We start from the raw sequence: 15,527 nt of genomic DNA on the forward strand, positions 1-15,527 counted from the left end.
TGACTTCTCAGATAGTTTTAATAGGCAAAACTATCTGAGAAGTCAGAAAAACAAGCTTTAATTAGAAAAGACATTTATAAAGTCCATAAATATGCTAATAAGTACAGTTTTATATGCTCGCTAAATGATGCCTTTTATGTTAAAACAGGATAATCAATTTAGATAGGAAAGTATTTCTTTGTATTTCAGTTGTTCTCATTTAACGTTCTATCTGGGAGAAAACATCGGCTTTTATTCCTGAAGTGAAGTTGATTGTGGTCTGGTCAAGGCCTGATTGGGAGCTCACCTGAGTGTGTGCTACCTTAAGCTCTGTGGGAGAAAAGCAGGGGGTGAATGGCGAAAAGACATACTTACCTCTGACACAAGGAGCAGGGATGTCGGACAGCTCAGCTTGGCCACTTTCTAGCAGTCTGTCCTTTGGCTGCTTTCAGGTTGCCATAAAGATCATCGATAAGACTCAACTGGATGAAGAGAACCTCAAGAAGATCTTCAGAGAAGTTCAGATCATGAAGCTGCTTTGCCACCCACACATCATCAGATTGTACCAGGTAGGAACATGGTGCGGCAGGGATGGGGCTGGCATCTGCCCCCAAGCAGCCGAGAGGTCACTAGTACTGATGATGACAGGCTGGTCTGGAAGGTGCATGGCAGGCATCTTCTGAGATGCGTGGCCTTCAGGAGGCATGATGCAGTCCTCCCAGGAAGAGCTTTGGCTGCCTGACCCAGAGGATCATTCCAGAGCCCTCAGGATCTGCCTCCCTTCAGTGAGGCCGGTCATCAGGTGGTTGGTCTTCCATAGGTACTTCTCAAGGAGCAGCTTTTTGCCTGCAGGCCACTGACAGCATCTGTTTGCCTGTCCTCAGCTGGCCTTCTGCCCTGTAGCCTCTGGGTGCTTTGAAGGTAGCAAAAGTGGCTCAGTCACCCATCGCAAACATCCAACTAAGGCAGCGTCATTTTGTTCTAAGCAGTCTCATCTGCCCTTTTTCTGTCCTTGTCCAGGTTATGGAGACGGAACGGATGATTTATCTGGTAACAGAATATGCTAGTGGAGGAGAAATATTTGGTAAGTAAACTGATTGCATTCTGTAATCAATAATCCACTTGATCAACTACAGTCATCTTGGAGGAGCTGCCCTTCCTATCCACTTCCTACTGGGAGATGCCCTTCAGCCCTAGGACCCTTTGGGTGGCAAGGATCCACGAGTGCTTACTTGTCAGCCAAACTGCTGTTTTGGAAGAGGCCAGGGTTGCCTGATCTAGTGACCAGGCTGGGGCCAATTCTGGCAGCTTCAGCTTTGGAACTTGGCCCATATGCACATCCAGACAAGCCCCCACCGTGGGGTGGTGGTGGAGGAAGTGTTGCAGGTGCCTGGTACCTGCTCCGGATCCGAGGGGAAGGGGGTTCAGGCGTGACCTGCACTTCCCATCTTCCCCCTCCTCCCCTACAGAATGTCTTGGGAGCTCAGCTGGGTAGCTGCAGGGATGCCCGGCGTGCTCCGTCCTGCCTCCTCCCTCGTGGGCTGACTCAGAGGTCTGGTTGTGAGCGCGTGCTCCTTTTCCCACTTAGAAATAATGTGGGATGGGATCCTGCATCTCACTCCATAAGCTGCAGCCAAGGCTCTGGCTGATGGGCTCAGTAAGCCTGGTGTTTGGAAAGCTCCTGCAAGTCATTGGGCTGACACTGGCCACGTCCCCAAATGCTGGCTGGCTGTGGGAGTTCCGAGGGAAAGATAGCAGTAGGAAGCAAAGGGAGGTGAGCAACACCCTGCCAGTTTCCCAGCATTGCCGCATTCTGCTCCAGTGTTCAGATGGGATGGAACAGAGAGGCTGCATGTGTTACTCTGTGTTACTCTGCCCGCCCAGCTGTGTCCACACACATCTCTCCTTTTAGCTCATAAAGTGCAAAAATGCCTTCAGGCTTAGATGTGGACTGCTGCTGCCATGGTCAAAAGGCAGAGGCTGCAGGACCATCTTGTGGCGGAGAAGCCCGAGAACAGGCAGATTCTGAGACCGGTATCTACAGGAAAACAAGCCTCCTGAACTGGGCTTGGAGCAAACCAACTTAGAGAATATTCCACCGAATGCCAATGTCACAATTAATCTTTAGGATGCTATGAGGCCCAGAGCCTAAGATCGCAATTTGGGGTGGGAGGAGGTAGAAAGACAGGGTCTAGGACCCTGAGGAATGCTGCACTGCCCCTTCCATTTCTTTGGCTGGTGGGACAGTCAGGAGGTGTCTCCCTGTGGTCTCAATTCCCAGGATCTGCATCCAGGCACCACCCACCGCCTGCTGCTGTGTTCTCCTAAGGAGTCACTGACTGTGCAGTTCTTAGAGGGCCCCCCAGTGAACCACACCAAGCTCCCTGTTTTGCTTTCCAGATCATTTGGTAGCCCACGGGCGGATGGCTGAAAAAGAGGCCCGGAAAAAGTTCAAGCAGATTGTAGCAGCCGTCCACTTCTGCCACTGTCGGAACATTGTCCACAGAGACCTGAAGGCTGAGAACCTGCTTCTGGATGCCAATCTGAACATCAAAATAGCAGGTCAGCCATTCTTCACAGCGGAAGCAAGCAGCACCAGTCAGAGTTCCGGGTGGGAGTGGCTGCCGCTGCCGCTGTTGGGCAAACAGGCAATTTTGAGGACCCGTGACAAGCGCTTCTGCACCCCTCCCTGGTGCCCGGCTTCCCGTGCCGCAGTCAGGCGGGGAGATTATTTGGAGTCTTTGCAGGGAAACAAATTACCATCAGGTCAGCTTGTCCCTTCTTCCCTTTCAGATTTTGGATTCAGTAATATCTTTACGCCTGGTCAGCTGCTGAAGACCTGGTGTGGAAGTCCCCCTTATGCTGCCCCTGAGCTCTTTGAAGGAAAGGAGTATGATGGACCAAAGGTGGACATTTGGGTATGTATGTTGTCCGTGGAACAGCTCTTCTGGCAAGTGACTTTTCTTGCCTCTGTTGGAAGCAGTGAGGCTGCAGAATGTGGCCATGGGATAACCGCCACTGTTGTCATTGGAAGCCCACATTTTCACTGTTAATAGCGCCTGTGAAAGGTATAACTTGGTTCTTTGGTCAAATGAAGAGGAATGGGTCTTTCTAACTCGCAAGGGCCTGTACTGACTTCATGCTGTTGCTTCCCTCAAATTGGGCCTGATGTCTGTGACTTCTCTTGACCTGCAGAGCCTTGGTGTGGTGCTCTATGTGCTGGTCTGCGGGGCCCTGCCTTTCGATGGGAGTACACTGCAGAACCTGCGGGCAAGGGTGCTGAGTGGGAAGTTTCGCATTCCGTTTTTCATGTCCACAGGTATGGCTTCTGCAGCAATAGCAGGCCCAGGGGTTGTTTTTGCTGCCTTAGGTTAGTGGCTGTGTTCCTAATGGTGGCCTTGACCAAAATAGGGCCCCTCAACACACAGAGACATTGTCTGTCTGTCTGTCTGTCTCTCTCTCTCTCTCACACACACACACGCGACCAACTGAGATGCCCACTCACTGCTTCTGTTCTCCTTGAAGTGTCAAGAAATGGGGTGGGTGCTGAAGCCCCTGAGGCAGGGGGCTGCTCTCTTCCTGGTTGAGGCGTGGAGTGCCAGGAGGAGGGAAGGATTTGGCAAGAGCCAGGCTGGTGGGTTAGCTGGCTTGCACCTGGCAAGCAGCCATCCAGGATGTTGGAGTCTTCAGCGATTTCTAAGAACAGAAAGGAGCCTTCTCACTGCCAGGACTGGAGGGAAGTGAACGCTCTGTCCACAGTAGCCCTCTCAATCGAGCCTCATTCCTTAGAGCTCTCTGTGATCGAGCCACTCACCGTGCGGTGCAAAGCTTTGGGAGGGTAGCACCCTTGGAAAACTCTGCCGTAGAGGAGGCAAGACAGAGCCCCCTTTCCGTTAAGCCCTCCAGCAGTACAGAAGGGTCCACGGGTGGGGCTCTCTGCCTCCGATGGGACAAGTCTTCTCCTGGCTCTGTCTCCGGCAGATTCCAGACTTCCTGCCCTAACCCTTGGAACTGGAGATGCTGGGGAATGAAACCAGGGCCTCCTGTGTGCCAAGCAGACACTCTGCCTCTGAGCTCCGGACCCTCTTGGGTTGGCCGAGGCCCCTGAGTCACACGGTGCTCCCGTCACTAGTTTGTTTGAGTACTGTGTATAGCCATCACACCTCAGCTAGGATGGAGCTGTGGCCTATCATCTCAGGGCCTCTGAGCCTCCCTGTCCCTGGCCTCCTAGGCTTCCAAGTTTATCTTCAACATGTTCCAAGCCCACCAGAGGCCTGCCAGGCAAGATGCGGGAATAGCCACCAAGAGCCACCTGTTGAACTTCTTTGTTTCCTGGGGGAGACAAGTACCCTGTTAGTGGGTCCAGTGAAAAGTTCTGAATTTGACCTATTGACATGCATTAACTAGTAGAACAAGTAGCTTCTCTCTCTGCTCCCACCCAGCCTGATGCATCTTGTTTGTAAAGAACCATCTCTGTCACTGGCCCAGTGTTGTGCTTGGCTTCCCCAAATCTCTGATGTTTGTATGCCTATTGCATGCAGCCCTCATTGACTGGCCAACTGAACCTGTCCCTTGGAGTTGTAGCTTTTCCATCAGGAGTGGGGAGGACTTTGGCTGGCAGCAGCTGGACAAGATTGATTTATTAAACTACTTCAGTCCTAGAAATACACTTCGTCAAAGCTGATGAGGCTGCTTGCAGCCACAGGCTCAAAAAAGGCATTAAAGCAATAAGTAGGATTAAAGTGAGGTGAGCTGGTGCAGGGGAGAGTAACCAAGTGCCAGGAAAGGGCAGCTGTGCCCCAGAGGGTGAGCAGATGGGCTGCCCTGCCCAGGGAAGGGCTTGGTCCTGCTATAGGAGGGATCCAGAATCAAGAGGTCACGGGGACACTGGCTTGCTTAAGACCAGTTCAGGATACACCGCCTGTGTTCCCTCCTCCTGACATGCTGAGGCGGAGGCCTCCTGGTCTTAATGCCCTCCCACCCCTCAGGCACTGGGTCAGAATTGTATCTGCCTAGGTTTGTTTACGGGCAAAATGTATTTTGTCCCTTAGTTTTAAAAACCCTCGTGTTGGACTCGTCTTCTGGACTCCGGATCATCTTCCTGTCTCTTCCATATAGCAGCATCACCCCTGAGTGTCTGAAACGTAGCAGAGCTAAAACATCTTTTGCTGCTAAACTGGTGGCCATGAAAAAGCCACACTCTGGGCTCTGAGTTGCACGCAGGTGTTGTGATGTGCTTTGTGGCAAATCCTGGTCTGCTGCCCTTGACTGGGCAAGAGTGCACTGTTGGCTACCAGTCCCTTCCGGGACCCGCACAGGCGTGCGTCCGAAACAGGAAGACGAGGGAGGCCTGGGCGACTGGCAGTACGGCTGACGCCTCAGCCCGCTTCTCTGTCTTGCAGAGTGTGAGCACCTGATCCGCCACATGCTGGTGTTGGAGCCCAGCAGGCGGCTCTCCATGGAGCAGATCTGCAAACACAAGTGGATGAAACTTGGAGAGGTGGACACTGAGTTTGACATGGTGAGTATCGCTTTATGTTTGGAATACTTTCTCAGGGGCCCATGGTCTGGATATTCTCAGGGGCTTGTGGTCTGGATGTTCACATTCTGTGCACAGCACACATTATGCAAGCTGGACTCCTTCGGCCTAAAGGAAGAGGTTGAAAAGTCCAGAGATGTCTGAGCAGGTAGAATTTGTAGCAAGGCCAAGAGCTGTGCCTGGTGCAAAAGACCAGAATGTTGTTGTTGTTGTTGTTGTTGTTAGATTTATTTCCCGCCTCTCCCGATAGGCTCGAGGCGGGTCACAACAACTAATCCCATTAAAATTCCCATTAAAACATCATCAAGAATGTGTTAAAAGCATCTTGCTGCCAGTGAGAGAAAACCTTATTTTGGTGTGGTGCTTGAAGGGGGTTTTGGAGCCAGATTCCCCCCACGCCACACACACCAAATTGTTCAAAATAACTACCTTTGTTTAGAGGTAGTGTGCCAGGAAGCAGGACATGGGGTGTTCCCTGCTGGATAACAGGGCTATTTGTGATCTCTCAAGTCCAGCGAAAAGGGCCCATGAGGCAGGGTGACTCCCTGTTAATTCTGCTCATTTACTTCATTTATTACCTCCCACCCCTTTCCCCCATGGGGAAGCAAAGGAGCTTTTGTCATTGCCCTCTCCTTCATCTTATCCTCACGACAATCCTGTAGAGTGGGGTATGCTTGGTCTGTCCATCTGGCTGAAGGCTGTCCAGCAGACGTCTTCCTGGCACAGTGGAGGTTCAGCGCTGGGGCTCCCAAATCCTATCCGCCACCCAATCCCAGCTGCCATGGGAGAGTCCTCGGCCTTTTTCCTGAGAGATGGGCTGTCTGGGGTGTGGCCAGGCCACGAGGGGAGGCCCCAGAGTGGGCGGAGGGGCAGGCGCTAAAGCTATTCTGTGCTTTTCAGCTCATAGCGGAGTGTCATCATTTGAAGGTTGAGAGGCAGATGGAGCCGCTGAATGACGAGGTGCTGCTTGCCATGGCAGAGATGGGTCTGGACAAGGAGCGCACCCTCCAGGTAGCTCCCCGGGGACAAACAGGGGTGGGGGGCGGGCAGGTTTGCCTTGAAAGAAGGGGGATGTGACTGCTTGTCTCTTTGCCCCCGCAGTCCTTACAGACAGATGCCTACGATCACTACAGTGCAATCTACAGCCTGCTTTGTGACCGCTTGAAGAGACACAAGAATTTGCGCATCGCTGCCACCCCAAGCCTTCCACGGACCATGGCCTTCCCTATCCCAGCAAGCATCCAGGTTGGCCTGGAGTGGGTGGAGCTGCCTGCCTGCCTGGTGTGTTGTGTGGCTCGGCTGCTGGAAGCTCTTTCGGGGCCCGGGAGTCAGCTGTGCAGCCAGGCCCCAAGATCCCAGGGGCTTTCCTTGCACAATCGCCTCGGCTTGTCTCCCCTTTGCAGGCAGAGCAGGCAAGTAACCCGGTGAGCATCAATGTGCCGCAGGTGCAGCTCATCAACCCGGAAAACCAAGTGGTGGAGGTAAATGGCCCAACCTTGCAGAATCTTTCTAGGGCGGTGCATTGGTGTCCTGGAAGCTTCTGATTCTGAGTGTGTTTCTGCCCCAGGCTGACGGAGCGATGAGCCTGGACAGTGATGAAGGGGAAGAGCCCTCCCCAGAAGCCCTGGTCCGCTACCTCTCCATGAGGAGGCACACGGTTGGGGTGGCTGACCCTCGGTGAGTCTTGGCTGCTGCACCTCACCGCCTGGCTTTGAGGGCTCATTTGCAGGGGGCTGCTCTCTGTGTTTGGTGGCCTTTCTCGCTGAAGGTCACCTGTCACCGGTTCTGTGGTCATTTGCATCATGGCATAGTCTGGAAGCCCTTTAACCCGGGAGGATTTCATGCAGAAGTCACATGCCCAGGTTCCCCCTGCTCAGGGATGTGGGCCTGGGGCACCTCTGAGATGCTCCGGGTGTCTTCACAGGACGGAGGTGATGGAGGATCTGCAGAAGCTGCTGCCAGGCTTCCCACGGATTGCTCCGCAGGTCCCCTTCTTGCAGGTGGCTCCTAACATGGCCGTGGCCTCCAACATGCTCCCCATGCAGCACCTGCAGCCCACAGGCCAGCTGGAGTACAAGGTATGGGGTGGCTGGAGTAGAATGGCTCCTGTTCCTTGGGTGGATCTGTCATATTGGCTCTGACCGGGCTGGATGCGGCCTCCTGCCTCCCACAGTACTTGCATCTCCCCTGGCTTTGCTTCTGAGGATCTTCCTTGGAGCAGATGGCCGTCTTCCCCCACCCCCCTTCAGTCCAGCCTTGTCTTGCAGCCAGGAGCTGGTAGCAAGGGCAGCTTTTCTTACAGGAGCAGTCCTTGCTGCAGCCTCCAACTCTGCAGCTGCTGAATGGTATGGGCCCTCTTGGGCGACGGGCCTCGGATGGAGGCGCCAACATCCAGCTGCACGCTCAACAGCTCTTGAAGCGCCCGCGAGGTCCTTCTCCACTTGTCACCATGACACCAGTGAGTAGCACAAAAGCCTCCTTGGCCCACGGTAGACCCTCCCTCTACAAGGATCCCGCCTTTACTTGCGTGGGTGGCACTGAAGGGGGCAGCATTTGGCGGCTCATGAAGGGGGCAGCTCATGGCAGGGGGCAGAAGTGGGGTGCAGTGGATTTTGCTGTAGCGTTTGGAGCTGCTCCTCAGGGGCCAAGTGCCTGTGAGCCAGGAGAGGCTGTGCCAGGCATCGCCTTGCGGAGACCAGCCCTTGCATTCCTCCTTGCAGGCAGTGCCCGCCGTGACCCCTGTGGATGAGGAGGGTTCAGACGGAGAGCCGGACCAGGAAGCCGTGCAGAGGTAATCCCCTTGCTGCTGGCCGTGCGGCCAGCCAGGCACTCTGTTTGCAGTTTCTGCTGCTTTGCCTCTGCTTCCAAGGGAGCCGAAGCTGTGGCCTCTCTCTGCTCCTTCTCCCCAATGCCCTCCTGCTGAGTGGAGGAGTAAATCTCGCCAGCCCTCAAAGTGTCCTTCCCCTACTTTTCTGGGACAGCTACTTCTGCGTTTGGGTTGCTAGCTGTGTAAGGAGCAGCCTCCATCAAGGCAGTGGCAGCGGGGAAGGCCTAGTATTCAGAGTCCAGCGGGACCAAGTCTGCATTCAAGGGGGGGGGGGTGTTCTTTTTCCTTTCGGAGAAAGATGATAAAGAGGGAGGAACAGGGACCCTGGGCCTGTCCCTGGCCAGGCTGCCACGACCACCTGCTCATGGGGCATTTGGCTGTGCTGGATTTCCCCTGTGGGCACGAGCCCCATTCTTCTTCTTTGGTGCTTGAGGAAATAGGGAGTCCCTCCCTCCCCCACTAGCCTCACTGTCCAGGTGACCATGAAGAGGGAGCTGCAAGATGCGAGGTGGACACGTCCCTTTGTAGTGTTAGGCATGAGTGTTCATACCCCGTGTCAAGGCATGGAACAGCTTCCTGCTTCAGTGGAGCTCCAGAGTGCTCTTTCCAGCCATGGGATCCTGTTGGGTCTTCTGGGCCTTTTCTCCTGTAGACTGACTAGTGAGGCTGCCTTGGGCTTTGGGCTGTGTTTTCCCAGGGTGCCTGCCTGAGGTTCTCCCTTGGTCTTGCAGGGCTGCCATGTGCAAAGGAGGCGCTCTTGCCTTCCTGTCTTTGCCTGCTCTTCCTTGGTGTCAGAGTGGAAATTGTGCCTGTAGGGCCATGGGGAGGTGCCTTCCCAGTGGTCAGAATGAGATGAGCCACGGGCATGTGTATACATGCACCCCCCCCCCCCAGTGGTGTTCAGCAGCTCTTGGCATTATTAAGCCAGCAGTGTCCATATCATGTCCCCAAACGTGGTTGGTTCTGAGTTGTGCTTTGCCAAATGTGGGACTGACCAGAGGCCAGCTGGCTTCATCTCCAGTTTGCAGTCTTCCTCTGACCTAATGAAGGCCGCCCTGAGCCTAGCCTATAGATTAAATAATAACAACAATAACAACAATAATAGTAATACCAGCTCTCACTTCTTTCCTTGCCTCCTCCTCGTCTCTCTGTTCTCCCCTCTGAGCTGACAGAACAGTTTGGTGTAGTTAATGGCTAGATCGATCTCCAGGGGCTGGAAATGAAATGCTTTTAGCAAACCACAAATGCCGAGCTCTGCGGGAAGGCGCTCTTCCCCACAAAGCAACAGGGCAGATGTTGGCGTGGCCTTCAGCTCTGCTCCTCCGCTTTCTCCCTGGGAAGGTGCTGTGGGGACTGTGGGCCTCTGGGGTCTCAGGGCACTTAGCGTTCAAGTCCCTGTGAGTCAGAACAGCTGCACTTTGCTTCCGTGACAGCCTTGTGGGCCTTAACCAGCATGTCTTAAGTGGACTCCAGAAAGTAACGGGAATAGCCATAGAGGAACACACATGAAGCTGTCTTACATCCAATCAGATCCTCAGTCCATCATGGTAATTACAGACAGCAGCTCTCCAGAGTCTCAGGCCGAGGTCTTTCCCATCACCTGCCTGGCCTCACTGGAGATGCCTGGGACCTTCTACAGGGGAAGTGGTGGCTCTGAACCACAGAGTCACTGAGACATCCGCAGATGAGGCCAGAACTCAGCCCTTCCTTTGCTAGGGAGAGAGGTGCTTCCCTGGGTCTCTTTGGCCCCTCCTAGGAGGCTTTTGGAGAGCTCAGCTGTAGTGCCTGCCTTCCTTCCTTCCTTCCTTCCTTCCTTCCTTCCTTCCTCCCTCCCTCCCTCCCTGCCAGTGGCATACAACTGAAGCTAGGTGTCACTCTTGCCTCTTTGCAGTAGTGCAACTAGGTGACTGGGCCTGAGAAGAGGGCTGAGCAAGTGCAGGGTCTCCAGCAATGGGAGCAGCTGCCCTTGGGGAGCTCTCCCTTCCTGAAGGCCCCTCTTGGCTTTTTGTGCGCTCCCCCCCCCCTTTGCCTTGGCTGCTTTGCTTGCAGTGGTTCTCCATGGAGGCCTGCAGCCAGCCATGCTTCCTGTCCCTTCTTGCACAGCAGCTGCAGCCCTGGGGGCTTTTGCCCCAGATGCTTTGCTTGGGTCCTTTGCAGGTGCTTTGGGGTCAGGGGTTCTTCTGCTTCCTTGGCCCCAGCCCCTGCTCCACTGTGGGCGCTGGGCTGCGGGGTGCCCCCCCAGAGCCCTGCTGCCCCCCCTCCTGTGCCTACGCGCTCACCACCTGTGCTCCTGCTTGTTGCAGATACTTGGCCAGTCGGTCAAAAAGGCACACTCTGGCCATGACCAGCCCCTCCGCTGAAATCCCACCCGACTTGCAGTGGCAGCTGGGACAGCAGCCCTTTCGCTCCCGGGCACCACACCTGGCACCCGAACAGCACCGGTGAGTAGGGCCACCGGCCGCTGGGGCAGCTCTCTGTGTGCCAGGAGCACCCACCAGGCAGCATGGCCCCCTGGCAGAGAGAGGGGTTGCAAGGGCACGAAGCTCAGGTGCCCTTTGTGGCATTTTCTGATCCCCCTGCATCTTCCCCCCACCTGGGCTGGCAGTGGCAGAGGGTGGGATGCTTCCTTCTGTGCTGCTCAGTACCACTGGCCCTTCGGCTAAGCTGGGAGAACCCTCCTTCAGATCACACGGGCTCCCTGTGTCCTCGGGGGGGGGGGTGTCAGAGTTCAGAATGAGCTCTGGGGAAGCCGGGGCATCGCTCGAGTCAGCTCTTTCCTCTGGGATCATCCCCGCATTCGCAGAGTTGCTCCTTTGGATGGGTTTCCTGTTAGGGCTGAAGCACAGTCAGCAAGTAAGCAGATGTTCTGTCCAGAGGAAGGTGCCTGCCTCACAGTGGCCACCCTCTGGGGGAGGGGGTGGTGGTAAACAGTCCCGTGATGGACTCTGTCCCAGAACTTGGTGTTTTTCTTTTTACAAAATTTCCTGGCAAATGGTTCTCCCCACCCCCACCCCACCACCAAGGGAGGATGTGCCAAAGGAACAAGTTCTGACCTTTGACCATCGTGAATCTAGGACTGAGAGAGCCTCTACTGTGGCCCCTCCCTCCCCCCCTCCTTCACTCCTGTGCACTCCTTGCTGTGGCCTCGTGGGCGATTGCTGGCAGCTCTCTGCTGAGCTGGGCCAGGATGACATAGCGGGAGCAGTTGAACTCTGAGCTGGCTGTGGCTGGGCTGGTGCCACGCTGGAAGCTGAGCCAAATGGAGAGGAGACACACAGGCCCCTCCAGGGTTGACTCCTGACTCAGCAGGGGGCTCCAGAGCCAGTCCTGGGACTGCCCTGCCCTTTGCGCATCCCAACCTGATACGAGCTTTCCGTTGGATCGCAAAAGCCGTGGCTTGCCTTGCGCTGGGGCCTCTGCCTCCCAGGCCTATAGCTCCACCAGCTGCTAACCTTGACATCTTTTTGATGCTAGCTGTCGCTGTGCTCTCTCCCCTTGCCCCCCCCCCCAGCACAGAGCTGGCGGTGAGAGCAGCTTAGCTCTAGAATGACGGGCAGCAAGAGAAGGAGGCTTCCTGGGTGGGCCCAAGGGAACAGTGAAGGTTGGCGGGCCAGGAGCCATGTTGTTTCCTGAGGTCCAGGAATTGGGTGGGGGGCCGTACAGAGCAGCTTCAAGGAATCACTGGCTGTTTGTTCAGAATGCAGTTGGGAGTTCTATCTCAGGGAGCGGCTGCTTTGTGGCTGGAGTTGGCAGAGCCCAGGTGAGCACAAGAGAGCAGCAGCAGAAGGTGTAGAGAGATGGCGACGTATACAGCTTGAGGGGTGGGTGGTCAGGGGTGGGTCTGCCAAGGAGTGCACCTTGGCATTGTGCCCTCTGCCCTGCCCCTTGACCTCAGGCAGGCTGGCCCGTGGCTGCTGGAGCAGGCGGCTACTCTCTGCATATATTCATTCCCCTCTTCTGCCACTTTTGGTGCGAAACAAGACCTGGGGGATTCTGCCTGGGAGGGTGGCAGTGCCCTTGGTGTTCCCTGCAGCAGCAGCAGCTGCCAGCACCAGAGCTGGGCGCGAGGAGTCTGCCCAATCTCCTATGCTGGCCTTAGGGCTATTTTGTGACCTTTTGTATTCCTTGAATTATTTAGTAAGTGCAATTTTACCCCCCCCCCCTCCACCTCCCGTTTTGCATTACAACCATCCTGCAAGCGGATTTGTCTCAGTGGGCAGCAGAGCCCCTCATCCCATTCTGGGCCTGCCTCTCTTCCTCGAGAGGATCACTGCGGCCCGACTTAGAACTGAAGACTCTCCCTTGCAGTGGTGGTGCTGGGCCCCAGGTGGGAGTGCTGGCTGGCAGCCTCTTCTGAGGAGGGCTGGGTGGTGGAATGCTACTGTATGAATCTGGCTGACCAGATGCAGAGAAGTTGCGCTCTTGGCGGAAGGGGTCGGGCGCTGCTTTCAGCCCTCGGCCAGGGCCTTGCAGAAGGGACAAGCAGAGCCTCCCTCTGTGCCAGTTCCTTGCTTGGGAGCTCAAAGGTGTGAAGCGCCTGCAGTGGCCGTGGACAAGGGAGGCTGCTTGGCGTGTCCTGGCCTCGTGTGCTGCAGCCTCCGAGACTGCAGGGGCGGCTTGAGCTGTGGGGCCAATGTGGAGGGCGAGGTGGGGAAGAGCGCCCCTTCAGGGGTGCCCTGGAGAGGGGCCCAGTCAGGCTGCTGGTGCTTGGCTGTGTCCGTTCCTGACCCCCTTTCCTCTGCGGGTCTGCATACAGTTACATCTACAAGGACTCCAATACCCTGCACCTTCCCACGGAGCGCTTCTCTCCCGTCCGCCGCTTCTCCGATGGGGCAGCCAGCATCCAGGCATTCAAGGCCCAGTTGGAGAAGATGGGCAACCACAGCAGCATCAAACAGCTGCAGCAGGTGTGGAAGGGAGGGGACCAGGCTGGGGCTGGGAAGGTGGTCTGAGGTGAGTGGATCGTCTCTTTCCCTGCCACAGGAGGCCCTCAGCACTATCCTATCATTCCTGAGGCGGGGAGGGAATGGGAAGCAGCTCCATATCTCTGAAGCCTTTTTCAGAAATGCTCCCCCCCGCCCCCACTATCCCTCCCAGCCCCCCAAATTCAGAAGGGCAGAGCTGCCTAAGGACAGATGTGAGCCCCTGACCCCCAGGTAGATGTTGCTCATATTTATTCACTGAAATGATTACATCCCAGCTTTCCTTGTGATTAAAAAAAATTGGTTAAGAACAAAACAGCAATCCCCAAGTCCTGTGTTTGGGGGGGGATGTTTTAGGAATGTGAGCAGCTCCAGAAGATGTATGGGGGGCACATGGACGAGAGGACCCTGGAGAAGACACAGCAGCAGCATGTCCTGTACCAACAGGAGCAGCATCAGCAGATCCTGCAGCAGCAGCTCCAGGTACTGGACGTGGGGGCAGTGCTGAGTGGTGAAAGCACCCCCCCCCACACACACACACACGTACTCTCTCTGCCTGACACTTTGTAAGCTCACAGAGTGCCATGGTTTGCAGCCACTGGCTCACAGCAGCCTCTTTGGTCTCCATGCCGTCCCTCCTTAGTTTCAGCATTTCTCAGCTAGCCTGTAGCCAGATGGCTGGTTCTACTGGGGGCAGCCTGGAAAGGGGCTTCTCTGCTGGCCACCAGAGCTCTGGCTGGCTGCTCATCTTGGCTGCTGCGGTGCTCTCTTGTGGCAGATGACAGCGAGCAGTGTGTCATGGCTGCAGATGCTCACCTAGACACGCCCCTCCCCCTCCTTGTGTCTTGAAACAGGATTGTGTCTGTCCTCCGCAGCCCTCTCCGCCCTTGCAGGCTCCAGGAGAAAACCAGCCAGCTCTTCTCACTCACCAGCTGCAGAGGTAAGAGATCTTCTGTCCTTCTTCCCAGGCTGTGATGCTGCCACAGAGGACCACTGAAACCATGATGTCATCTCCTGAGCCACAGGGTGGTGGGTGGGTGTGCTCCCAATCTCTTCTGTGCTGAGGAAAGGCTGAGAAGCATGGGTTATGCAGGAGCGTAAGTGTGGTTAGTCCAGCGAAGGCTGCTTCCAAAAGACAGGAACAGTTCAGCCAGGGAGCAGTCTGGGCGGGGATGCTGTTGTCTCTTTTGCCCTGGTTCACCTTGAAAGGACAGTCTGGGCAGACACCTGGCAAAATGCCGCCTGGAGAAGAAACTGATTGCTTCTTCCCTTTTGGTGTGGAGAACGTGCAGGAAATGTTAGTATGATCCCTAAGGAAGAGACTGCACTTTCTTTGCTTCTTGCTGTGGGTCCTGTTACCGGCATTAAACAAGCCCAGCTAAGGTTTGCTGCTCTCAGCTGGTGGGCTGGCTGGGCTTGCTCTCTGCCCTGCCTCTTGCGACATGGCTGGGCCACTGCCACACGATGGCCAACCTGCCTGAAAGAGGAGGAGCAGCCAGTCCCAGCAGGCTGTCCTGTATTCTCCGTTCATCCTGTGCTCGTGATGCCATCAAAGATCAAAAGTGACAAAAACAGTTCTGGTTGTTTGACAAGGTATCTCACCAAAGACCCCTGAGCAATCTTAGCAGTTAGGGAAGAATATGTTAGGTCCTCTTGTGGATTAAAAATTGGTTAAATGATAAGAGGAAGAGAGTAGCAATAAATGGACAGTTTTTTCAATAGAGGGAAGTGAGCAGAGGAAAGATTGGTTTGGGGGCAAATTCCATTTAATTTCCTTGTTAATGATCTGGAATTGGGAGTGAACAGTGTAGTGGCCAGGTCTGCAGATGACACACAATTATTCAGGATCGTGAAACCCAAGGCTGAATGTGAAGAGCTCCAGGAGGATCTCTCTAAATTGGGTGAGCGGACAGCAGAGTAGCACCTGTGGCTCACTGCAGGTGAGTGTAAGGCAATGCACACTTGAACAGAAGATCCCAGTTTTATGGTGATACTGGAAGGGAAAGAAACCTTGGGGGTTCTGTGGAAAGCCAGTGGTGAAGACGTCAATTCAGTAGGTGGCAACAGTGAAGAAAGTAAATGCTATGAAGGAAAGGACTCACAAGCCCCCAGTCCGTTGGGTTCAGAGGAGGCTGTGGAACCCCATGTCTGTCGTAGTTGTGTGCTCAGTGACCCTGTTCCTTTCCTTTACTCCCAGTGCTGCTGCCAGCAACTCCTGCTAGATCATCCTTTCTCAACTTTTTACCATTGAGAAGCTGCT

General features: G+C 55.1%; 1 protein-coding gene across 10 annotated transcripts in view; it reads left to right on the top strand.

Annotated features, from left to right (window-relative positions):
* Positions 1-15,527, top strand: part of SIK3 (SIK family kinase 3) — a 60,806-nt gene that overhangs the window by 36,148 nt on the left and 9,131 nt on the right. For 4 of the 10 annotated variants that reach the window (XM_077305087.1, XM_077305085.1, XM_077305079.1 and 1 more), the window contains 17 exons: positions 432-548; positions 1,000-1,063; positions 2,380-2,541; positions 2,773-2,897; positions 3,175-3,298; positions 5,382-5,500; positions 6,419-6,529; positions 6,620-6,799; positions 6,922-6,999; positions 7,086-7,195; positions 7,443-7,596; positions 7,821-7,976; positions 8,239-8,309; positions 10,649-10,786; positions 13,102-13,252; positions 13,625-13,750; positions 14,122-14,207. In XM_077305087.1, the coding sequence (XP_077161202.1) occupies positions 507-548; positions 1,000-1,063; positions 2,380-2,541; positions 2,773-2,897; positions 3,175-3,298; positions 5,382-5,500; positions 6,419-6,529; positions 6,620-6,799; positions 6,922-6,999; positions 7,086-7,195; positions 7,443-7,596; positions 7,821-7,976; positions 8,239-8,309; positions 10,649-10,786; positions 13,102-13,252; positions 13,625-13,750; positions 14,122-14,207 (1,997 nt within the window). In that variant the 5' untranslated portion in view covers positions 432-506. The remainder of the gene's footprint in view (positions 1-431; positions 549-999; positions 1,064-2,379; positions 2,542-2,772; positions 2,898-3,174; positions 3,299-5,381; positions 5,501-6,418; positions 6,530-6,619; positions 6,800-6,921; positions 7,000-7,085; positions 7,196-7,442; positions 7,597-7,820; positions 7,977-8,238; positions 8,310-10,648; positions 10,787-13,101; positions 13,253-13,624; positions 13,751-14,121; positions 14,208-15,527) is intronic. The other 6 variants (XM_077305088.1, XM_077305081.1, XM_077305089.1 and 3 more) reach the window with 4 other exon arrangements.

Source organism: Paroedura picta, chromosome 12 (genome assembly GCF_049243985.1).
Source record: "Paroedura picta isolate Pp20150507F chromosome 12, Ppicta_v3.0, whole genome shotgun sequence".
Classification (NCBI taxonomy): domain Eukaryota; kingdom Metazoa; phylum Chordata; class Lepidosauria; order Squamata; family Gekkonidae; genus Paroedura; species Paroedura picta.